This window comes from Fundulus heteroclitus, chromosome 21, assembly GCF_011125445.2.
Source record: "Fundulus heteroclitus isolate FHET01 chromosome 21, MU-UCD_Fhet_4.1, whole genome shotgun sequence".
In the NCBI taxonomy this organism is placed as follows: domain Eukaryota; kingdom Metazoa; phylum Chordata; class Actinopteri; order Cyprinodontiformes; family Fundulidae; genus Fundulus; species Fundulus heteroclitus.
In genome coordinates this window covers 24,660,620-24,686,275 of record NC_046381.1, presented here as the reverse complement: position 1 = coordinate 24,686,275, position 25,656 = coordinate 24,660,620, and the positions used below count along the sequence as shown (strand labels likewise).

The window sequence follows — 25,656 nt, the reverse complement described above, 5'->3', positions numbered from 1 at the left end:
CAAAAAAATTTTAACAAGATAAACTCCAAACAACTACAATGAGGTATATAATTCCCATAAATATACACATACAGTAATATTCAAGAAATCAGAATACATATTCCAATTAGGCTCCTGTGTAAGTACAGTTTGAAAATAACCTCTAAGCAGGTTATAAAGTTTATAGCTATGATGTTTTCATAAAAATGATTAATTTTGGTGGGTCTGAGTAAAACGATTAATTTTACTGAAAAATAAATATGTAGTGTATAAAGAACTGTTTTATAAAGTTTGATGAGTCCAAACTATATAAATATTTACTTCTGGTTATGATGCCAGCGCTGACAAGAAAGGATTCTGCACCAATAGGAATATTAGGTTAAAGTTATGTGACATGGAGCTCAGTTGTTGCCAGATCCTAGTAGCCCTGTGATACCGCTGATCAATGGCTTCCTCTCTGTGTTACATTTCTCACATTCAAGCGGACCAAAAAAGAAGTAAAACAAGGGTGGACATCGGTCAAGCGTTGGTGCTGACTTAAAGAGGCAAAAGGGCTCAGAGACCACACGGAGGTTGCCACTTTTCTTCTGGAAAGTTAAGTTTGCTAATGCTACCTGGCAGCTTGCTGGCAAAGAGTACAGTTGAAGGTTGTAACAAGAGTGGGTGAGCATGAAAGCGCCACCTACTGGCTTGGAGGAGTTAAACTTGTTGTCATCTCCTTTAAACATCATTTTCATCAAGCCCAAAAGTGTTATTAGTGTTGCTGTTTTCCTTTATTGTAAGCAGAAAAACCTAAAAACTTAGAGATAAAGGCTTGAAAACACAAGTCTATGTTGAATTAATCACCAAGGGAATTAATTTATTGAAATAAATTAAGTTTTTAATAAAAAAAAAAATCATTTACTGAATGGATTCTGTACAATAAAAGGTCTTATGCTGAACCTTTTACACTAAATTAACATAATACGACTAAATTGTGACTACAAGTAAATTCAAATGTATTGAAGAAATGAATATTGGTCCCAGAGAAGCTCTGAAGGTGGCCTGAGGAAAGCCACCCCTAATCCCTTCTGAAGTGCCGTGCCAACAGCTTTCTGGTTGCTGTAGACGGATAAGGCCTGAATGGGGCCTATAGATGGCCTAGAAAAGTAAAGAGGATGAATATTTGTTCCTTTAATCCAGGATTTGGTTCTCCTTTAAAGAAGGAACACTAAAACATGTGCTAAATCATCATCACTATCAAATGGACATGTGACCTTACTTCCACACAGATGCCATACCCCGTTTACACTACCCCTTTTTAACCATGCCGAGACCAGTCCGAGCTTGGTAACTGAGATAACTGTCGAGGGTAAATTGAACGCAAACTGAACTGAACCGAGCCAGACACAACCGGACCGCGCTAAATGAAGCCCAGTTCCAGGGGTGGGTCCGTCTCCGTTTTTTCCGGCCCGGTTCTCTAATAACAAAGAGTGCATGAGCAGACAGCGTCATCTCCTTGCAGCCAGCTGACATTTCAGACATTCATAAAAATACTAGCTTCCCTACCGTGACACGATTTCCAGTGATTATTCTGCTTAGCGGTGTGATGAACCTCAGCGGCTGTCGTTGTTTCCTGCGTCTGTAAATCCTTATTAGACGTTCGTTTGTCTTATCCACTTCCCAAAAGCCGAGTCTGTCAAGTTAATTCACCAGATGTTGCAGTCTTCGCCTGACTCTCCGCAAACAACGAAAAATAACCAAACATAACTTCCTGAATGTTACGGGCGCCACCCGTAACATTCAAATAACACCCGTTATTTGCTTGATTTCCTCCTTCAAGCGAGAGCAGTAGTACCGCAGATCGTCACAAGGAGGCAAAGAAACCAAGGAACCGAGATAGCGTGAGGTGTAAACGGTCGTCAGAACCAAGCTCGGCTTGGTTAACTGATCCAAGCTCGGACCGAGCTCGGCATGGGTCGGTTTAACAAGGGTAGTGTAAATGGGGCTATTATGTGGGTCCAGATTTTTTTCTTCCTTTTGCTCTTTTTATGCGTACTACATTTGTTACTTTGATTTACAATGTAGCTGTTACTGGAGCACTTTGACATTAAACGCTTTTGTATTTCAATTTAGCTTGGAATGGTCGCAAAATCAATGCCATCAACAAAGTGAATGATATATTTTGCCACAGGTTTTTGGTGCAACAAATGATTACTGCTCCTTAGTTATGTTCTGTGGACATTTCTCAGTAGAGTTCAACAATAGCTAACAAATAACTGCTGTTATTTTCCACAAAACAGTTTGGTTGAATTTCTATTGAAAAAAAAAAAGCTCAGCTCCAGTGCAGAGACTCCATCAGCCTAGACATTACAAATATTTGTTCGAAACTGGTTCAGCTTTCAGACCAATTGCTTGCTGTCTGCGGTGGTGAGGCTGTAAACAGCAGCTGGTATTTATGAGTCATTGTGTCTGTGCCTCAGACTGTCTACTGCGAAGATAGTACATCTGTGAACTTTCTAGTCCTCATTAATACAGCAGACACATTCCACACTTCCATCCATCAGCCAGATTAAACACACACACACACACACACACACACACACACACACACACACACACACACACACGGTTTTCAGAGTTATACTGCATTATAAATCAGACATAGTTCAAATCTACTTATTATGTGGCTTTTCAGGTTTTCAGGGATTTACTTGGGTAACCATTCTGCTAATAGATTATATAAATTTGCTCCTCAAATGGTGAGGTGGCACAAAGCAAACATTTTCATACCCCTTTAACTTTTCTACATTTTGTATCGATGCAGCCACAAACTTAAATGATTTTTATTAGGATTTTGTGTGACAGACCAACATAAAGGTAGTGGATAGCTGTAAAGTAAAAATAAAATGATCAATTTAAAAAAAAATTATGAAAAAAAAATCTGAAATGTGGGCCGTGTTTTTGTATTTGGGGCTGGGTAAATTTTTTGGACAACTAACTTTTGGTACAAGTACAGCTGTATGTCTTTGCGATGATGTCTCTACTAACAACATTTTATGGCTTTCTTTTAAAAGTTGCTATTCTTCTATAAAAGGTCAGATCTGTGCAGTGCACCACTAAAAGCTCCCCTGTCAATAGATTTGTGAGTTTGCACTTTTGACATACTCTTCATTTTCAGATGATAGTTCCCCTGTGTCGCACTGGCCTCTTGCCACAATGACCGCTGGTGAGAGTCACCCACCCCCTCATCATCTTTTACCAAGCATAGCAAGAAAGGGGACAGACGGATGGGACAGAGATCTGGGAGATGCCCCAAGGTTGGGAATTTTTTTAATGACCCAACCCTGCTTTGAACTTCTCTACAACTTTCTATTTGACATGTTTGTTGTTTTCCTTGGTGTTCATTATTATTCTATATCATAAATCTGAGGTTTTTACAGATCAGTGCCTTTTATACCCAGATTAAATGACCCAAAGGTAGACTTTGGAAATCTTCTTTGTTATCCATTATATAATGGCAAACTTGAAGTATTATCACTAGTAATTTTGTACCAACACGCACCTATATACAGTAAAAAGGGATTTTATTATTCATTCTGTGCTTTTCAAGGGTCCTGACATCTTGGTATCCTTGCCGACTCAAATAATTTGCTGTCACTCAAATCACGTCAGAATATTCATAATCGTGACGTACCAACTGCACCAGGCCCCAACGAACATCTAAACATGCTAGAATACCAGGCATATAGTTGCAAAAATAAACCACATGTACACAAAGGGAAGTCCTTTTTCAAAACTTCCAACTCATCGAAAAATGCGAACGTGGGAGAACAGCAGCAGCATGGCAGCTGACAGACTGACAGCTTGCAGTATGATGGGAATGTGTGTTTACACCTATCTGTGCATTGTGTATCTCCTGGGCTTCAGGTTCAGTTAATAATGACCGCCATTGAGGATTGCTTACAGTCTGCTAATGTTTTTGGGGTTGTCAGGAGGTTACAATGTAGCATGTGTCAATTATGAATGCACCAGTGTGTTATACTAAGAATACGGCATGTTTTACTTGGAAATGGTTGTATGCTTTTGCTTGACTTTAATTTACAATGTAGGTGACTTCTAAAGGAAGTTTTTTTTTGCACTGGATTCTATTACCTTACAAGAAGCTGAATGCATAAATACACATCAGTTTTGGTTCTGTAATAAATGTTTAACGTCATTCATTATTTACTACCCAGTTAAACACTACTTTGAGCTGGTGTATCACATAAAACCTGAATCTCATACATTGATGTTTGCAGGTATATCATGAAAAAATTAAAAGAGAAAAAAAGTTCAAGGGGTATGAATACTTCTGCACTGTATACTCACATTTCAGATCACTCAGCTGATGACCTATTTTAGTCACTGCTTATTTTTCTCTTTCTATTCATTCAGCGGAACAGAACTGTCTAATGCTGTTAGAAAAGTGGTACGTGGTGTTAGAAAAGAGCTTGATTTAGCAGACAGCTTCAAGGTGACAAGTTAAGGTCCTTTCCCATTCCAGCTTGCTAAACTGGTCTGCCTGTCTGGATGAATCTTATTCATTGTGATTCACTGTTTCAACATGAGCAGATCTCATCATGTCTGATGCATGGATTGACCGAGACATTCCTTTGTTTACTTGCAAAAGCAAAGATGAAAACAAATTCCGTGTGCAGGGAAAGGCTTGGCGCTTGTGTTAGAATTAGAGGTGCAGCTAAACAGAACAGAAGAAGGGGAAAAAAGGACCTGAAGGTACTTTTTTCTTTGTCGTCTGCTAACAGAAAACCAAAGTGACGTGCAATGAAATTATCCAAGCTTAAAGCTAACAAAAGCTACATGATAGTGAACAGAGAAAGCATGGGGAAACTAAGATACCTTAGTGTGCAGACAGCCTTTAATCCTCTGTCTGATTTTGATCCTTTGCGAGGATAAATCATGACCTGAGCTTCTATATTAGTTGAAAAGTTTTCCTAAAGGAATTTCACCTCAGGCCATTCAGCAAGATTTCTCTGGGAAACTGAGGAAGGTCAAAGTGCCTCTGAAACAGACTGTCAAAGCTGAGCTGGTCAACATGCGCAGTCTGCTCTGGTAGAAACAGGCTGCTGAAATAACAGATGAAGCGAAACCAAATGTTCCTCACCGGTTACTGGTGTAAACTGAATACTTTCAGATTTGGATTATTAAATGTGACGCTTGTCATTTTCCCCTGTGGTGGAAACACTTATTAGAATTAGAGTTGCACCGATACCGATACCAGTATCGGCCGGGGCGCAATACCGCGTTAAAATGGTGGTATCGGTATCGGCAAGTACCACCAAATAGGTCACAGATACCATTTTGATGTTTGTATGTCACTTGAATGCAGCATTCTCTCTCCCGACACTCAGTAGTTCTACTGGATTCACTTTGTATTAGTCTTTTTTCCTGCTTTAATAAGGTAGCAGCTTGACAAAGCCATGATAGCAATTATTTTGCATCCAAGTAGTATGCAGTTCTTCATATATACAAACACATACATTTCAAAGTAATGGTATCGGTATGGTATCGGTATCGGCCGATACTGCACAGCCAGGTATCGGGTGTCGGTATCGGGGCCAAAAAATGGCATCGGCGCAACACTAATTAGAATATGTTAACCGTTGTTTCTATTGGAATACCCAAATTATGACAAAACATCCACCTGCACACTGCTGCATCTAAAAGATGGAAATTCACAATAGTACTGTTAAAAAAATATGTTCCTTCTTATAGATTTCTACTGTTTTTGTCACCCATACATGTTTCAGATCATCAAACAGATTTTAATATCAGACATACCAAACTTGAGTGAATGCAAATAGCACTGTTTAGACAACTTAATTTATGAAAGGTAAAAAAGCGATTTAAAGGAACTTAGCCCTATGTGAAAACACAAATGCACCACCTTGCTAAAAATGACTAACTTGTCTACGTGGTATTTTGGCAATGTAAACATCGCTGAAACACTCCATTTTATGAACACTGAAAAGTACTACTTGTACAACTGACTAAATGCTTCATAAACATTAGAGAACTGCTAAAAACAGCTTATGTATGAAGCTTTACTCAATGTTGCTGCAAGTATCAGCCATCTTGAATGCGGAAGTCCTTTTGGACCGACTTTCCAACTCATAATTCTGACTTTAGGGGAAGTTCCACTTGAACTTTCCAACACAGACTTAAGAAATTCTGACTTCCGAGGACAAATGGAAGCCACCACTCAACTGTGCTGAACCAAAGCAGGCCTGAGATCTGCTTTGGCCGGTCAGACCTGGCAGGCCCAAAGGTATGGTGAGAGTTTGCTGGGAACGGAGACGGAGCTTTAACTCCCACCTCCGGGGAGCTTTGAACACGTCCCGAGAGAGGCGGGGGACATTGAGTCTGAGAGGACCATGTTCCGCCCATCTATTGTTGAGGCAGCTAGTCGGAGCTGTGGCCGCAAGATTGTCGGTGCATGTCGCGGCGGCAACCCTCGAACACGCTGGTGGACACCAGTTGAGGCTATCAGTGATTCTAACTTCATCTCACTGAGTGGCTGGCCCAAGTGGCTGGGGAGAGGGACGTCTGGGCCTCCCTACTGAAGCTGCTGCCCCCGTGACCCGACCCCGGATAAGCGGAAGAAGACGGACGGACTCACTGAGTGGCGTGAGCACTGATAGTCTGGTACCATGACTTTGTTCCATTTTATCCGACGTTCCCCTTCCGCTCTTCTCACAAACATGAATAAAATATGTCTGCACAGTACTTATAAACATGCTGTCATGATATTTTTCTTGGATAAACCTGGACACAGCACGCACACACAGAGCTAGTTCTTAAAGGTGAGTTTATTGAACAGTGTGGTAGATGGATGATGAGGGAACCCAGAGTCTTTCAACAGACGGAGGTGTAGGGTGCAAAAGCTGGCCGGCAGGAGGAGTGCTGAGAGACTGACCGGGAGGAACTCTGGAGCCGAAGACTTGAGACCAGGACGGAACATCAGAGCCGAGGACTTGAGACCAGAACATCAGAGCCGAGAACTTGATACCAGAACATCAGAGCCGAGGACTTGAGACCAGGACGGAACATCAGAGCCGAGGACTTGAGACCAGAACATCAGAGTCGAGGACATGAGACTAGAACATCAGAGCCGAGGACTTGTGAGCTGGACGGAACAGTGTCTTGGGTGAGGCTGGGCTGAAACAAAACTGAAGTAAAGTCTTCTGGCTGACTAGAACAAAACATAGCTGAAGTGAAGTCTTCTGGCTGACTGGAACAAAAACAAAGCTGAAGTAAAGTCTTCTGGCTGACTGGAACAAAAATAACTGAGCTGACACAAGGTTCTGGCAGAAACTGAGCAGGAGTGAACACTACGGACCGGCAACGAGAACAGAATGAAGTGAGTATATATGGAGGAGATAACAGGTGGAGACAGATCAGTGATGGTTGCAGCCTGACAGGTGAAACCAATCAGGCTGCGCAGGGAAGAGAGAGAGGAAGGGAGGCTCAGTATGCAGCCCACAAGCTGCATCCTGACACGTGCTAAATTGCATTTCCCAGGGTTAGGCTTGTCACATATTTGCTGAACTCACCTGGATCCACGGTAAAGGGGGGAAAGGTTAGGGCAATTCCAATGGCCCCTGACTGTCAGGGGCCCTTGTATAAATGTACATATATCAATGTGAGCTTTTGGGATGATTTAGGATTTTTGTCATGGGGCATAATTCTTGGCAGCCGCCCTGCCTGGAACACACACATTACAGCAGGAGGAGGAAAGCTCAACAAAGCCTTTATTCCCTCCGGAACCTGAAGCGCATTAACCTCCTTCACCAGATGCTCACAAACTGCTACAGGTCAGTAATAGGGAGCCCCCTGGTGTATTGCTGTACTGTGTGGTTCTTTAGCTACTCACAGGAGAACAGGAAGAACCTGAACCAGGTGGTGAAGTCAGTAGAACACGTTACTGGATCATACCTACAGACTTCAAAAGAAAGCCAGCCCCATTGTAACCTACTCCACTCAACCTGGAATCGTTCTTTGTTCTCCACACCCATCTAGAAAACGGCTGAGGGCTTTAAAAACCAACAGATTCAAAAATGGTTCTTATTCCTGAGCGGGCCAATCAATCACCTCTATAACTTGAAGACACGTTATGAAGGGCAGAAGGTAGTACATTTCCCAATGACCACCAAGGTTTGAACTGTGTATTATTTAATTGTACTGTTTTATGTATATGTATGTGTGATATTCCGACAGCCAAATGAGAACTGGTAAAATGCTTTTCATGGAGTGAAACAATGACGATAAAACTCTACTTTGCTTTGCCTTGTGAACTTGCTCTCGCAACAGGTATTTTTTTAGCTTTTATATATTATTTGCTCTTAATCCAAACTGCTCAAAACAAATGTTGGTTCTTAAACATACATATTCACACTGAGCTGTGATATCACAGCATCATTCTAATGGTCGTTGCCGTTATATTCTTATTTGTCCATTTATTCTAATATTTTCCAGTAGTTTATTAGTTTTCCAGCTTTTCATTCTTACCTAGTAGTTTAGTTGAATGTTACTGGACTGGTTAATGGGTTTTCTGATTTATTTTTAAAGTAAATGTTCATAACTTAAAAATATTTTACAGAGCGGTAGCTTGTGTTTATTCTGTATATGTGTAGTGCTTACTGTTTGAAAACTCAAGTGGACAAATTCACGCCTGTTTTTCTACATAAAGACACCTCACCAGGAATGTATTCCTAAAGCAGTAAATGACTAACTTGACCCTAGCCAGATTGATATCGCTGCGCCTAGCTTTACTCACATCCATCTAGGACATCTCCCTTAGAGAGTGATTTCTCCAACCAATTTTATTGTCCAGCCAATCAGGAGCGACCGTGAGACTGTTTTGATTCAGACAACAATGGCGCCTCGCATCGAGGAAGCAAGCGTTAACATTGATGCTGCTATTTCTTCCGTGTTGTCCAATTTACCTAATACTGTTTCATTAAAAGAACATCAGAGAACGGCTCTGAAGGCTTTTGTTGGTGGAAATGATGTTTTCACCCTTCTCCCGACCGGATTTGGCAAGTTTTGTTTTCCGGGGTGCGCCCGTGGCGGAGCGGTTAGCGCGAACCATGTTAGGAGGCCTTTAGTCCTCGACGCGGTCGGCCCGGGATCGACTCCGACCCGTGCCGCTTTGTCTTCCCCCCTCTTCCTGTCAGCTCACTGTCAATAAAACGTGTGCCACTAGAGCCGCAAACACATTTAAAATAAAAAAAAAGTTCTGTTTTTTCCTGCGTCGCTCTCATCAGCGTCACGGGTTGGCTTCGGTGTGAGTGGTTGAAATAACACGTTGATAAAGATGACAGACAAGTGGCTTATCCAATCATATGCAAGGATTTTTGATAAGGCCCAACCTTCTGAAACGCCATTCCTATGGATCTGTCCCAGATGGATGAGTGGAGCTAGGCGAAACGAAATACATCTGGTTAGGGTCAGATTAGTAAATGACAGACTGACGGCTGTTGGTGTCTGTCCCTGGTTATCAGGAATTAATGGCCAATTTGTGGTTTAAAATTACCAACTTCATCAATAATTGTCATTGGCACTCATTAATAGTTATTCATACCCAAACCAACCCTATTGAAGAATGGGCCAAAAAACCTCAATGGTAATTTAAAAGCCATTTTGCTAGTTATACCAAACACTTGATGGAAGCTGTGGCTACCAGGGGTGGCCCGACCAGATATTAGGTTGAGTGGGCAGTTAACTAAGGAACAGATTACTTTGCATAGCTTTTTCTCTCCTAAATAAATTAAAATTCTCACTTGAAGTTAAACCAGACAAAAACTGTATAGGCATAAAATCCCTTTTCACAACACTGGATTTCAGGGAGGGGGCTGCCACCTTATCGTGGTGGCAGCCCCCTCCCTGGGCGGCCACCTTATCGTGGTGGAGGGGTTTGAGTGTCCCAATGATCATAGGAGCTATGCTGTCAGGGGCTTTATGCCCCAAGTAGGGTCACCCAAGGCAGACAGGTCCTAGGTAAGGGACCAGACAAACAGCAGCCCAAAACCCCGTTATGATGAGTATGATTAATGGACGTCGTGTTCCCTTGCCCGGACGCGGGTCACCGGGGCCCCGCTCTGGAGCCAGGCCTGGAGGTGGGGCACGTTGGCGAGCGCCTGGTGGCAGGGCTTTTGCCCATGGAGCCCGGCTAGGCTTGGCCCGAAGAGGAAACATGGGTCCCCCTTCCAATGGGCTCACAGCCTGTCGGAGGAGCCAAAGAGGTTGGGTGCATTGTACAACGGGTGGCAGTCGAGGGCGGGGTCCTTGGCGTTCCGATCCTCGGCTGCAGAAGCTGGGTCTTGGGACGTGGAATGTCACCTCTCTGGTGGGGAAGGAGCCTGAGCTAGTGCGCGAGGTTGAGAAGTTCTGACTAGAGATAGTGGGACTCACCTCGACGCATGGCTCTGGCTCTGGAACCAGTCTCCTTGAGAGGGGTTGGACATTCTTCCACTCTGGAGTTGCCCCTAGTGAGAGGCACCGAGCTGGAGTGGGCATACTTGTTGCCCCTCATCTCTGTGCCTGTATGTTGGGATTCATCCCAGTGAACAAGAGGGAGGCTTCCCTCCGCATACGTGTGGGGGGACGGGTTCTGACTGTTGTTTGTGTATTCACGCCAAACAGCAGCTCGGATTACCCACCCTTTTTGGAGTCCTTGGAGGGGGTACTGGAGAGTGCCCCTCCTAGGGACTCGCTCGTTCTTCTGGGGGACTTCAACGCTCATGTGGGCAATGACAGTGTGACCTGGAGAGGCGTGGTTGGGAGGAATGGCCGACCTGATCTGAACTCGAGTGGTGTTCTGTTGTTGGACTTCTGTGCTCGTCATGGATTGTCCATCACGAACACCATGTTCAAGCATAAGGGTGTCCATTTGTGCTCTTGGCACCAGGACACCCTAGGCCGTAGTTTGTTTTTGTTTCATCTGACCTGCGGCCGAATGTCTTGGGACACTCGGGTGAAGAGAGGGGCGGAGCTCTCCACCGACCACTACCTGGTGGTGAGCTGGTGTGTACCGGCGGTCAAAGCAGCAGGCGGCTCGGCTGGTCGCTGAGGCAAAAACTCGGGCGTAGGAAGAGTTCGGAGAGGCCATGGAGAAAGACTTTCGTACGGCTTCGAAGCGATTCTGGTCCACTATCCGGCATCTCAGGAGGGGGAAGCAGTGCAGTACCAACACTGTTTATAGTGGGGGTGGTGTGCTGCTGACCTCGACTCGGGACGCCGTGCGTCGGTGGGCGGAATACTTCGAAGACCTCTTTAATCCCACCAACACGTCTTCCATTGCGGAAGCAGAGCCTGGGGACTCTGGGTCGGGTTCTCCCATCTCTGGTGCTGAGGTCGCAGAGGTTATTAAAAAGCTCCTTGGAGGCAAGGCTCGGAGGGTGGATGAGATTCGCCCTAAGTACCTTAAGGCTCTGGATGTTGTGTGGCTGTGTTGGTTAATGCGGCTCTGCAGCATTGCGTGGACATCGGGGGCAGTTCCCCTGGATTGGCAAACTGGGGTGGTGGTCCCCCTATTTAAAAAGGGGGACCGGAGGGTGTGTTCCAACTACAGAGGAATCACACTCCTTGGTAAGATCTATTCCGGGGTTCTGGAAAGGAGGGTCCGTCAGATAGTCGAATCTCAGATTCAGGAAGAGCAGTGTGGTTTTCGGCCTGACCGTGGAACACTGGATCAGCTCTACACCCTCAGCAGGATCCTGGAGGGGGCATGGGAGTTTGCCCAACCAGTCTACATGTGTTCTGTGGATCTGGAGAAGGCATTCGACCGTGTCCCTCGGGGGGTCCTGTGGGGGGTACTCCGGGAACATTGAGTACCGGGCCCTTTAATAAGGGCTGTAAGGTCTCTGTATGACCGGTGTCAGAGTCTGGTCCACATAGCCGGCAGTAAGTTGGACATGTTGGGTTGGTGACAAAGGTTGCCCTTTGTCACCGATTCTGGTCATAACTTTTATGGACAGAATTTCTAGGCGGCCAAGGTGTTGGGGGGATCCGTTTTGGTGGCCTTAGAATTTGTGTCCCTGCTATTCGCGGATGACGTGTTCCTATTGGCTTCATCAGGGCGTGATCTACAGCTCTCACTAGAGTGGTTCACAGCCGAGTGCGAAGCGGCCGGGATGAGAATCAGTGCCTCCAAATCCGGGACCATGGTCTTGAGCCAGAAAAAGGTAGAGTGCCTTCTCCGGGTTGGGGAGGATGTGCTACCCCTAGTGGAGGAGTTTAAGTATCTTGGGGTCTTGGTTACGAATGAGGGGAAGATGGAGCGGGAGATCGACAGGCGGATAGGTGCAGCGTCTGCTGTGAAGCGGGCGCTGTACCAATCCGTTGTGGTGAGGAGAGCTGAGCCAAAAGGCTAAGCTCTCGATTTACCGGTCGATCTACGTTCCTACCCTCATCTATGGTCATGAGCTTTGGGCCGTGGCCGAAAGAACGAGATCCCGGATACAAGCGGCCGAAATGAGGTTTCTCCGTAGTGTGTCTGGGCTCACCCTTAGAGATAGGGTAAGGAGCTCAGTCATCGGGGGAGGACTCAGAGTAGAGCTGCTGCTCCTCCACGTCGAGAGGAGCCAGTTGAGGTGGCTCGGGCATCTGGTTAGGATGCCTCCTGGACGCCTCCCTGGTGAGGTGTTCTGGGCACGTCCCACCGGGAGGAGGCCCAGGGGAAGACCCAGGACACGCTGGAGAGACTATGTTTCTCTGCTGGCCTGGGAACGCCTTGGGATTCCCCCGGAGGATCTGGCCCAAGTGGCTGGGGAGAGGGACATCTGGGCCTCCCTACTGAAGCTGCTACCCCCGCGACCCGACCCCAGATAAGCGGAAGACGATGGATGGATGGATTTCAGTAATATATTCCAACAATCCAGTTTGTTTTTAATAGTGTAGTCAGCATTTAGCTTGTAGTTCCTACCTCGCAACTTTGCCAGCGGTTTGGAATATTTGGTCGAAGTTTCTGCTCACAGACCACCTTCCTCATCTCCTCCACTGATGGATCTGACTGGACCAGGTCATAGTAGGGGAGCTGGTAGTCCTCATGAATACCTGACAGGAAAAAAAACAATCAGGTCAAATTAATTATTGGAGTTCATTCCCATTTCCAAAAATACTACCTAGACCTTCTGAGCCTTTTAGTCCATGACTTTCTCTTTTACCCTGTTAACCAATTTCCAGTTCCGATGATCAGAATTTTCTATGCACTCCTCACCTCCCACAGAGCAGCGGCTGGCGATCTCCCAGAAGACCAGGCCCATGGCATAGATATCAGCTCGCTTGAATGATTCAAAGTGCTTCATGTTTATAGAGTCATCCAGCACCTCTGGAGCCATATACCTGAGAAGGAACGACATGGAGCGTCACTGAATAAATTCTTTAGTAAGGAATCAAGTTACGAAAAAATCTAATTGCCTTTTAACAGTTAAGGGAATGATTATGTTAAAAATTGTGAATTTACCACCTCGGCAGCTTGTACCCAATTTCATTTATTCTTGCCATTTTGTAACTTCCTACTACCATCAAACCTGTACACAAACTATTTAAGACCCGTGTACAGAACCATTGCTTCAAAGTTTATTTTCTTACATATTTTAATGAATTATGGAGTTAACTACTCATAGTCACGGATGACAGCAAACCCAGCGGACATATGTCTTCTTCCCACCACCTGAAGCCAGATCAGAGACATTCTCACCAGTTTCAGACAGAAGTAGACCAAATCCGTTTTAGAAACTGAACGTTGTCTGTTGGTACAGTGTCAATAAGGATTTATCTTATTTTACCTTATTTTATTAAAAAAAAGTTAAATTCTTGCATATAATTTAATGTAATCGTATATCATTGTCTGAAAACCTTGTCTTTTGATCAAGCCAGTTCAGTTTATTTTTTCAGTTATCGGAAGCAGACATACGTCAAAAATGTGACCGGATCCGTCTCAGCTTGTGTGTGCCGTCTGACTTAAAGGGGAAGTCCGGTCAACAAGGATAAAATTAGGGGATCATTAGCTATAACTAAAACTAATACGCTTGAGGTTATTTAATTAATTTAGCGTTAATCAATAAGAAAATAAAAGCATAAATTGTCGTCTGGATCACTGTGTATGGGGGTGGCCATTATTGCCCATATTTGGGCAATGATGGCCGCCTGACATTACATCCTGTGACGTAGATTTACAAGCAAACTCAATAGGAGCTGTTGTACACAGCTGCAAACAGAAACAATTATTTCGGATTTCCAGAGGACACCATTGAAATTCGCAGTCCATGGCAGTTGGATGTTCCAATACATCGGGTAAAAGTGGAAAAAACATTAGTTTTTTTACCTTTCCGATTCATGACAACCATGGGCTGTTTTGTTGGATTACCAATGTGAAGAGAGAGGATTTGCCATCGTGATTCTCGCCAGAGAGAAAACACGTTGTCTGTAGCCAACATTTGGAAGAAGAATGTATTCAAGATTACATGAGAGCAAGACTTTTAGGTACGTTTTTCTTTTTTATAAGATAGAATTTGTAGTAACATTTGTTTACCCGACTAGAGCGGCGGAGGGATACGACACGCTTAGAAAACATGCTTACTGCTGCGAAGCCCACTTATTTTATGCAACTTTGGTCTTATTTTTTCTAAAGTCGCTTGTAAATGTAATGAGTTGCGGGCTGCAGTTTTTTTGGGCTTATTTCTGAAAGTGAAATGGCTTGTTTGTGGTCTAAACTAAGTGACGCTGAAATATCCCTCCGCCTTATAACGCACTGCAGCTCATTCTGATAGGAGCAGAATAAACTCAGAAGGAGCCGATCTGCCCGTATTTTCTGCAGTTTATGGTTGCAATAACTGATGATAACTGCTGAAAGTAGTAAATTAGGTGGTGCAGATCACCATTTTGAGCAGAAAATATTTTGGCATGAAAACGGTTATTTATTTACAAGGGGACAGATAGGGCATTGGGACTTGCTCTACAGCCGATACCGCGACCTGACGTCACAAACTGGGAGGAGGAAGTACTGTTCTTCACCAAGATGGCCCCCAAAAAAGGACCTTCAAATTAAAATTACTCTCAATTAAAAAAGCTTATCATTTATTGAACAGTATGTAATAATTTTATATTTAAAGTACTTTCAGCAGTTTGAATTCTGATTTTGACCGGACTTCTCCTTTAATGCTTGTCAGGGCTTTAAAGATCGGAAAAGTACATTTCTTCTATGTAGAGTTAATTGGTGTTTTATTGTAGAACTGAACAAATGTTATCAATGTGTGTGAAACATTGACTAAAGCTCCTTGGAGCTGTAGGAACCCCTACAGCGACTTGGTCTAAAGCCTTTCATGTACAGCTTAAAGCCTTTGTTTGTAACTGCTGGTTACAAACAAACTAGGATTGAAGCGAACATCTTTGATGCCATTTTTACTCTCGGCTCAGAATCATGAAAGGAAACCATTTTAGAGAAAATAAAAAAAGTGAGTAGGGAAAATATTTGCTGTGAAGCAAATACTTCAACACAGAGGACACTTGTCATCAGAGCGGCATCAGTCATCAGAGGCTCGTTTCTGCAGTTCATTAAGTCCCAGGAACCAGGCGAAGCCAGCAGGGAAGATGCTAATCATCTTTCAACAGTTACTAATTTGAAAACTGCGAAGCTGCAGTTAGGAGCTGTGACTCAGTGACATGGTTTGAATAAAATCATTAAAATACCATCAGAGTGCTGCATGTTAACCAACAGCTTCCTCCACTGGCTGGTCAAGATGAGGCATTTCCTCCATGTCTGTCTGAACAGAAATCTGTAACTGACAGCATTTCCTTAGAAGCAGTAACGCGAAACGGCTGTTTACTTGATTTAAAGAAATCTCTCTTAAGGCTGCAAGGGAAGGTTCAAATGTTCACTCAGTCTGAAGATCAAAAGATGTGCAGTTGGAAATTGTAGTGAGACAGATACAACTAAGTGGCAAATGGCTCGATCAAGAATCTTTATTGTCATCACGTGTTACCATAATGACATTTTTGATGAGACTGGCTCAAAATGCACTCAGATTACATGTAACAGGCAGACACAAGACATAATCTTTCCAAACCTTTTCTATTTTTTTTTTCTATTTAATTGCTTGTTTGCACTGACGAGCAACACTTCCTGAAAAGTACTCACTCCTCTAAAGTTGATCTGAAGTTTGGGATATTGATTCAGCCTTTTGACTGATATCCAGTAATCCAATCATCAAAAGCTCTTGACTAATATTTGGAACAAAACTAAATGGAAATACAAACATTATGCGCTGGTCATGTTTAATCAGGCTCAAGGCCTCTTTAGTTCTAGTTTGGCTACACTGATAAAACCAGGACATGCTAAAGGTGCTTTAAAATGTCTTTTCAGTTTAATCAAAGACAAACCTTTCTTTTAACAAGTCTTTTTAAATATTATTTTACGCCTTCTTCCTGTATAAACTGTTTGCTGAAGTCTAGAGATCACTAATACATAAAAAACTGCTTTTTCCACACATTCCTCCTGTATTTCTATCCACAGTAATAAGCTGCTGCATAGTTTTCCCTTCAGAGAGGCAAATGAAGAGGGCAAGATGAGTGAGCATTTTAACTTCTGTTTCAAAGACTACTGTGAGTTTAAGCTATCTGTATGTTTGTTAATAAATAAATAGAAACAATTAAGCTTTGAATGTTACTGAACAAGCTTGTTACAGTCAAACTAAAGAAGTCTAGTTAAAGATTTACTTACTGTAATTTCCAGATTATAAAGCAAACTTAAAATCCATACATTTTCTCAAAAATTGATGATGCATCTTATAATCCGGTTCGCCTTATATACGATTAAAGTTGTGCTTACTGACCAATTTTATCTGGTACAATGTGTTAAAAAATCTGTTAAAATGTGTAAGTACGACTTTAGTAAACAACAAAGCCGCTTCACTCAATGGACATTAGGAGCATTATGGTAGACTGTGTCACTACCTACTACTCAGGAGAGAGTGGTGTTCACGGAGGGGCACACAGCAAAAAGGGAATTAAAAGTAAAATCTAAGTATATTTTTCCTTGATTTGAGCAGCTAAATAACTTGCCAATGGAAGGACTATTTTTACCCCTAAAATAAGATAATTAGATATCCTGCACTTGAAATAAGATGATGGAGATGAATTGTTCTTATTTTAAGTGCAAAACGCTTATTCCATTGGGAAACAGTCTAATTTGTAACATAGGAGCTAAAGGTTACAAAGTCTTTGTCTGTGCAGCTTTCTTCTTGATTTCATCCTCCACCCTGATGGCGGCTGCATGACCATGCCAGACAACATGAGTTTCAAATTCATAGCAAAATGCAGTGCATTAGTCAGAAATCTGGAAAGTGGATGCTCAGATTTTAAAACTGGTTGTGCACTCCATGTTCAACTAGAAGAATTGCTTCCTGAAATGTGTTGTAGAGAATTGAGGCAAATGGTGCCATATACATGCATATAATTTATAGGGCCTAAAATGTCTCAGATGCTCTGTTTGTGAAACAAACAAAACCTGGATTTTTCACAGCAATGTAATCAAGCAAGCTTTGAAAGGTCATTTCATTTTAAAACACTAATACTAACAGAAGGTTTGTCAGGCAGGAGTAACCACTGAAACCACTAATCGCTCTGATGATCTTAAAGATCATCAATCCTTAAGGTTCTAGCCAGATGTGGCTAGAACCACAGCTTTCTCCAGCTTAAATGAAGCTGAGGCGCTTCAGGAAGGCAAAAACATAAAATATTTTACTCAACAGGCTTACAACTTTATAACTGATCTTCCAGTGACCCATTTTCACCTCAACTGTGAAGTTGCACACAGCGCTAAGTTGTTTGTAACAATGCTTTTTACAAAACTTAAATCTCCTTTTTAAGAGGAAATAAGATCATTATCTTTTTATCAAAGTGAAGATAATCTTAGCTTCTCGCATCTAAATGTATTTTTGGTACAAAGCTGTTTGATGAAAATGGACTAGCTGCTAAATGGCACGACAGATTAGAGCCAACTTTAGATAGAAAGGAAGGTGTCAGACATAGACTAGGTTCAGATGAAAGAATCGTCCTGTTTCTAAAGTCTGAGCTGGATTCTAACTAAGAGTGCAGGTATGTCTCCTCTGCCCTGAGGCCTGCTGAATCATTTAGTGGCCCTATAATTCACTGGGAACCTGTAAACATCAGAGTGTGAAGGAGGCAAGGAGAGGATAGTTAACAGGCACGGAGAGGTATGCTGGCACCTCTGTAGGAGGGAGGGAGAAACCCTGCCGCTCACTTTCCAAGCTTGCGGCAAGATGAAGTGTCACCAAAGGAAACAAATGTGTGGACAGAAAAACAGTTAAAGAGTGAATTATAGTCCAGTAGTACAGACTAGATTGGCCAGTGAGTAATAGTTTTATCCAACCAATTAAACAGTTTCCCTCTTTGTGTGTCTGAGACGACTGTCTTGCTTGGAAATCCACACTTCAGGTTGTTGTTGTCGAGAATGTCCAAGTGCATTCCTTCATTCATTCTTTCTTGAGTTACATCAAGTCTGCCAGAACCATATGCTGTAAGACAGCCCACCCCATGATGCCTACGCCTGTGAAATCCACGTTTGCCATGGTGGTTTTTAAAGGTGTTTTTGTGGTGGTGTGCAGAACCAGATGCATGCAATGACATCTAAAGAGTGTAGCTTTGCCCTCATATGTCCACACTCCCAGCATTTCACTAGCTTGTCCAAATCCTCTGCAGCAAAAACTTAAAACAAGCCTCTGGAGTCTTCTCTAGTCTTGGGGGTATGGAGAAATTTAGTAATGTGACTGTAACCACTGACATCATTATGTTTTGTAACAGACTTTTCTGTGAAGAGGTTTTCGTTTTAACCAATGATGGCGCACTGCAGATTATTTGCTAATGACAAACCTTTCTATAGGCCATCAGTTAATGATCTTGATTTGCAGGAATGCTTTCTTAATTTTGACAGGTTTCTGTGGTTTTCTTGACTTTCTATGCCTATTTGCACAACATTTTCTTCATGTGTTAAACATTATTCTCTGTGAAGTTCCAGTATTCTTACCCATCACTTAATTTATGGATTAAGCACATAAAGGCACTTGGGAAGAAACCACCAACAGATACTAGACCCAGAAATATGGTCAGCAACTCTCTACAACATGAGATGACAGAAATAATTTTTAAAAATGCCTTGCAGAAGATAACCATTAACAGAAAGTCTATCTGGTTTTATCAAGACTATCCCAGTTGAGTTGGAAGTTTTCTAACCCCACTCACAAGAATCAGGATCTACCAGGACTGGAGTCTGGAACCTGCAGCTCCTGAGCCACACAGGTCTCTTTAGAGCCTCCATTCAGCAAATTTTTTAGGTGCTTTCATGCAATATATGTATAATATCTACACAAACAGCGACACTAATAATGTATGAAATATTACTTTGTATGAAGTCATTTTTTTGCCGCTGATTTGCAAGCTACTGATTTTTTTATGTCTCCAAGTGTCTCATTGAACACAATGATGCTGCTTTTGAGGCTTTAAAGAAATTTGGTTTAGCTGGACCAAAAGCAAAAATGGTTGCATGGGTTGTAAAGATTGCTGACCCTGGTAACCCCTGCACCAAGAGAACAACTGTTGTCATTTGAGACGACAAGAAGGAAACATTGGATATGCTCTGATCTTATGATTGCAATGGCAGACACTGGAAAGACGCTGCAGCCAACCTCAGGATGGATACGAGCAAAAGCCAGGAGTACAAATCAGAAGGCAGTGAAACAAACAAGAGAAACATTAAAGGAATGTCAACTAATCAAATGAGTCTGGAAGAAATCCCAGTGCTTGACCTCCCTACCAGTACAATTTATAAGACAGGATGGCTCTGCCAAACTAGCAGATTATTATATTACAGCACAGTTGAGACACATTTACTTATGGTGCAACCGCACACCTAAAACAAGATAAATCCTAATTAGTCAGGAGCACATCCCTCTAAAACTGTTTATTCAGCAATCTTACTTGAAAAGTATGATACAGGAAGACCCAAAAAAGCTAAATTAAAGTGGATATGATATGATATGATTCCAAACAAGGATTCATCCACTGGACAACAAAAGCGACCCTACTTTTGAGCTAAACAGACATGAATTGTTCAGGTTGAAATCAGCAAAAACACAGACCCCTGAGGATAATCCCATTATAAATGTTATCAATAATGCTGACGCAAGCAAGTCAGTAAGACTGTGTGGTGAAGCAGTACTTAACCAAGTCAGGATATGTGATGCTAATAGACTGCGACCAAAGACGACTATGAAAAGCTTGTTCAAAGAACAATTATTTCAATACTATCGCACCAGGTTATCCCATCTTCTTTTTTCCTTATACAGAAAGACAGTGTAGTTTTCAGTTGACTTGCACAGGATCAAATTCACAGTATATGTGGAAAACAAGGTTGACATAATTTAGAATGTCCTATTTTCTTTAAATCGCAAAAACCTGCCATTTTAAAAGGGGTGTTAAAAAATGTTGTACAGCAGGGTGTACAGCTCAAAGCACACAGCCTCACATTCACAGTTCACAATATTAGCATCAATTAATACAAGACAGCGCTTTGTGAGACAAACGTACTTCATCCCGAAAATTATCAATACGTTTTAATTCTGCGGGATCTGATTAGACCTCTAGCAGACAGATTTATCAGTGAGGTCAAATCTACTCCCAGCTGAGTGAATTACAAAGCTTAGCCGGTTTGTTGTGATTGCTTTCATACATCCGTTCTAACACTGGGTTGGGGCAGCAACGACTTAAGGCTACGTTAATATTAGCCCGAAACCATGACTGACGCCCAGCAGCTTCTAGATCCAGCTGATGACACATTATCTACTGTTACAATACTCACCTTTTGGTTCCCACTCTGTGGTTTGGAGCAATATCGATAGTGTCAGTGGCAGAGTCATGTCGAACAGCCAGACCCAAGTCAGCAATGCAGCAGGTCCCGTTTTTCTTTACCAGAATGTTCTTGGACTTAAGGTCTCTGTGTGCAATCGCTGGCTTTCCTGCACACACAATTAAAGAAAGTCAACAAACAGCTTCTAACAGAGAACTAACTAGAGAAATTAATACACACAATTCTGTACACTGTCCCCCAGCAAACTACAAAAATGGCAGAACGGGGTGGAGTGAACACTCTGCACCTGGAGCTGGGCGAGGTCTGAAGTGCCTCCTTTAGATTTAAAGAGACGGCACCAAAACAAGTTGCTCTCAGACGAACCTCAGAACACGGGGACAAAAGGGGAACGTGGGGGTAAATTAACCTGGAATTCAGACCAAAGCATTTGCAGTCCCCTTTAAAGACCATACCAGTCTACTTCCGTCTGTCCTAAGTCCACTCACTACTGTGCGGTTTGGCTCATCCACCGAACAGGACCGGTCCAGACTACAACCAGAGAGGATCATCAGGGCTGAGCTTCCCTCCATCCTGGGTTTGGATGGGTCTAGGGTCAGGACAAGGACAGCTAACATTTATGCAGACCCCATACACCCTGGACACAAACTGTGTAGACTTTTACCCTTAAGTGGTGCTACAGAGCTCCAGTTACAGGCGTCACAGAGACAGTTTCCTTCCCCATACTGCTGATTCGGATTCTATATTCAAACTCCACCACCACTAAAGGGAATCTAGTAGTTAAATAAGGTTGTGAGTGACGGGAAAGTGGTTAGAGAGCGGGGCGTTTACAATCTGGAGAGACTGGAAGGTTCCTGGTTCAACTCCCACAGACTGTCACTCTGGGTCCCTGAGCAAGACCCTTAGCCCGAGATTGCTCCCCGAGCGCCGCCCAGTGGCAGCCCACTGCTCCCTGAGTGGACGAGGGTTAATGCTGAGGACTTGAGCTGCAACTAACGATTATTTTAATAATCGATTAATCTGTCGATTATTAGTTCGATTAATCGATGAATCGGATAAAAAATGAAATAATAAAAAGCATTAATTTTCAACCCTTTATTGAAAAATATAACTGACAGTGCAAAACATATTTAGAAAGTGCACAAACAGATTGCTCCTTGAACATCCCTGAGCTGTTAAAGTAAAAAAAAAAAAAAAAAAATGGACTAACACAAAAAAACATATACACATCTCAGGTATACTTTACATCTGCCAAATTAAATATATAGGCTTTTTTAAAGTGCACAAAAAGATTTAGATTTTTGTTTAAAGGCACTTGAGCTGTCTTAGGAACAATAAATAATTTATAACAAATAAAAAAAAGTACAAATCTGAAAACATAACCGCATTTGTTTGAACGTCTGAACTTATCTGCTACACTACTACACTCAGACTCACAAACTCTCTCTCTCTCTCACACACACACACACACTCACTCTCTCTCACTCTCTTTGTTCAGACATTTTGCATTGCAATGCAAAAATGTTAGCATGTCCACATGCTCCTGGCTCAGGCTGGCTCTTTTCTTGGAGGCTATGTTTCCTGCTGCAGAAAACAGCCGTTCAGATGGTGTTGAGGTGGCAGGGATGCATAGATAAGACTTGGCTAGCCTGGCCAACATGGGATATCTGTCATTGTTAGCCTTCCACCACAGTAATGGGTTTTCTTCCTTGGCAAGGCTTTTTTCTTCAAGGTATGTAAGAACTTCTTTCCTCACTTGAGTGTGGACATCCTCAGCTTGGCCTGCTCTATCATCTTCTTCACCATCAGAACCAAGGAGTGATTCAAGTAGAGTGGCTTGAGGCGTTGATTCAGTAGCTGTAGTATCGGTGGAGGTAACACTGCAACTGCCATGCTGCTGCACATCCATCTTCCTCCTCTCTTCAAGTACCATTGTTTGCACTTTAGTTTGAACACGTAGGACTTCATCAGGTGAAAGAAACTTGTTCAGTTTCCTAAACCTTGGGTCAAGGACCATCGCAAGAATCACTGTGTTTGGTGCGCTATCTGAGAAAGTAGTCTCCCTTTTCCATCTCTCCTGCAACTGCTGCACAGCAGTGAGTTGAAAAGCCCGCAGCGGGGCTGACTCGTAGACAGCACTCTGGGTGGACTTCAACAGCCCCTTCACAAGTGGAGGTATTGTAGATATTGTTGCATATTTCTGTCCACTCATGAACACAGTGGCACATTCAAAAGCCTTGAGGACTGTTGAAAGCTCTTCCAGCAGACTCCACTGGTCTGGTTTCAGATCTAGGTACCTTTTGCCTCTCTGTGTGACAGAGCTGTCAGACAGTGTTGCTGTTACAGGCCACCTTTGCTCAAGCAGTCGGCTTATCATGTAGAATGTGCTATTCCACCTGGTGCTTACGTCTTGGACAAGGCTGTGCTCAGGTGTGTTCATTTGTTGTTGTTTCTCTCTGAGCTTACTGCAGGCTAGGTCACTTTTCTTAAAATGTTCTACCAGATATCTTGCAGCCCGAACAGCTTTTTCAATGCTTGGATTCTTCAACGCAGCGTTGATCACAAGTTGCAAAGTATGGCCAGTGCAACGGACAGAGGACCACCCATGCTTCTCCTCCAGGATATTTGCCGCAGCAACAATGTTAGCACCATTGTCATGGACTATGGCAATGATTTTGCTTGGAGGAATTTCAAATCTGTCTACTACCTGCTCCAACCACTCTGCAATGTTAGATGCAGTATGTCTGTCCTGCAGTGGCATGGTGGTGAGGGAGATTGACTGCATGTCCCAGTCATCTGTGATGTAGTGGCATGTGACACCAAGGTAGGCTTCAGTTGCTACACTTGTCCAAATATCAGTGGTGAGAGCAAGTTTGCTGTTGTTGGTGTTTATTGCAGTCTTCACTTTCTTGAATGTTTCTTCATATTTTCTCTCCATGAGCTTTGTAAAGTGGGTCCTGGAGGGCAGAGTGTAACCAGGGTTCAAGGTGTGGATCATTTTAGTGAAGCCCTCATCTTCAACCATCGACAGCGGCCTCATGTCAGTGACAAGCATGTTGAGGATACTATCTGTCAAGACAGCAGCTTGCTGTGGTGTACATGAAGCATTTCCCATCAAGAAGCCTCTCATGGTTTGCTGTTTTTTTCTGGAATCAAAAAGATAGTATTAGTATGTGTAATAGCACAAATTACTTTAATACATACTTACTTGTTGTTTTAGCTACTTGTTGTGTAAAGGCAATTAATAATTCATTACATTTAAATAAGCGCTTTGAGTGCCAAGAAAAGCGCTATATAAATGTAATGAATTATATACACACATATATATATATATATATATATATATGAAGAGTTCAGATGCAAAAGCCTCTAAATGCCATTTGAAATTTTCTTCTAAAATGACCATTTTTATTAAGCTTGTATATTTAATTTCAGTAAATACACTTAAATGACAATTAATAGGTAATCTTCATTGCCATTTAAGTGAAATTACTGAACTTAAATATACAAAATTGATAAAAATTATAATTTTAGAAGAAAATTTCAAATGGTACTTAGAGGCTTTTGCATCTGAACTCTTCATATATATATATATATATATATATATATATATATATATATATATATATATATATATATATATATATATATATATATATATATATAAATAAGAAAATAATACATTTTTAAACATTTTTAAAAATTTACAATTTAAAATGAATATTACAAATTAAAATTAATCGTTTTCTATTTCAATATATCTCAGTATTGCTGTTTTTACTGTAATTTAGATCAAATAAATGTAGCCTGGGTGAGAATTTACAGATTGAAATATTAATGGGCCAAAAAAAAGGCAAGGGAATAAAAACGTGTCTTTTGTCTTGCTAACTATAACGTTATACGTTATATGCTTTAGCCTAGTAACGTTACTGTTTTTAACGAGCTAACACTAACGTGTCATGCTTATTAAGCTGGATAACGAGTAAACACCAGCACCAGAAGAGCTACTGGAGGGACGTTACATACCTTTTACTTCAAAACGGAACAAAAGTAGTAATTTGTAGTGACTTACCCTGCTGTTGAACTCCCTTCCTCATCAAGAACTCCAACATGTTTTCGTTTTAGGTGCTGCATCATCACCGTGGTGCTCCCGTGCCAGGCCATGTCGCTTTTGCATATCGTGCAATTAACACACTTTTTGGATTTATTTAGTGTGAAATATTCCCACACCTTGGATGATTTAGGTCGTACTGATTTCTCTGCCTCCGCCATGTTTCAGAACACTGTTACGGGTCTCTCTGATGGTCTTTCCTCTAACGTTAACTCCGCTCTGTTCTTTTATTTTCTTTCTCATCAGCTCTGCTGCGCGGCGCGCACAACTTTTTCTCTCGGCTCAGCTGCGCGCGCTCAACATGTGACGTAATAGTCGGGGGGAAAAAGAAAAGAAAAAAAAAAATAGTCGCGCGACACAACGAATCGATAATGAAATTCGTTGCCAACTTTTTTAATAATCGAATTTATCGATTTTATCGATTCGTTGTTGCAGCCCTACTGAGGACACATTTTATTGGAATACATGTTGCAATGACAATAAAGATGATTATTATTTCAAAAAATATTTTTTTAAATTGGAGAATTTAAATGTACAATTAGGATAATAAATTACCAACAGATTTTTTTATTCATGTCTGAACAACATTCTCAGGAGTGCCGGCTGAAGGTCGTGTGTAGTGAACTTCGAACAGCAGTGCTCA

General features: G+C 42.2%; 2 protein-coding genes across 2 annotated transcripts in view; both read right to left on the bottom strand.

Moving 5' to 3' along the window:
• The window catches only part of tgfbr1b (transforming growth factor, beta receptor 1 b), an 85,144-nt gene that overhangs the window by 9,689 nt on the left and 49,799 nt on the right, over window positions 1-25,656 (bottom strand). Inside the window, exons 6-8 of the mRNA XM_012854879.3 lie at window positions 20,897-21,053; window positions 13,238-13,362; window positions 12,944-13,074 (exon numbers count right to left, since the gene is read on the bottom strand). Coding sequence (XP_012710333.1) covers window positions 12,944-13,074; window positions 13,238-13,362; window positions 20,897-21,053 — 413 coding nt within the window. The remainder of the gene's footprint in view (window positions 1-12,943; window positions 13,075-13,237; window positions 13,363-20,896; window positions 21,054-25,656) is intronic.
• LOC118556848 (zinc finger BED domain-containing protein 1-like) lies at window positions 21,983-25,643 on the bottom strand. Its single transcript, XM_036125310.1, has 2 exons — window positions 24,975-25,643; window positions 21,983-24,048 (listed from the first exon to the last, which is right to left on the bottom strand). Exons 1-2 carry the CDS (start codon window positions 25,172-25,174, stop codon window positions 22,374-22,376), a joined length of 1,875 nt encoding a protein of 624 aa, XP_035981203.1. The 5' UTR covers window positions 25,175-25,643; the 3' UTR covers window positions 21,983-22,373.

Coding starts and splice junctions, on each gene's coding strand:
- LOC118556848 (XM_036125310.1), bottom strand. CDS start 25,174: ATGGCGGAGGCAGAGAAATCAGTACGACCTAAATCATCCAAGGTGTGG. Junction 24,049..24,974: donor GAAGGGAGTTCAACAGCAGG/GTAAGTCACTAC, acceptor TTTTGATTCCAG/AAAAAAACAGCAAACCATGA.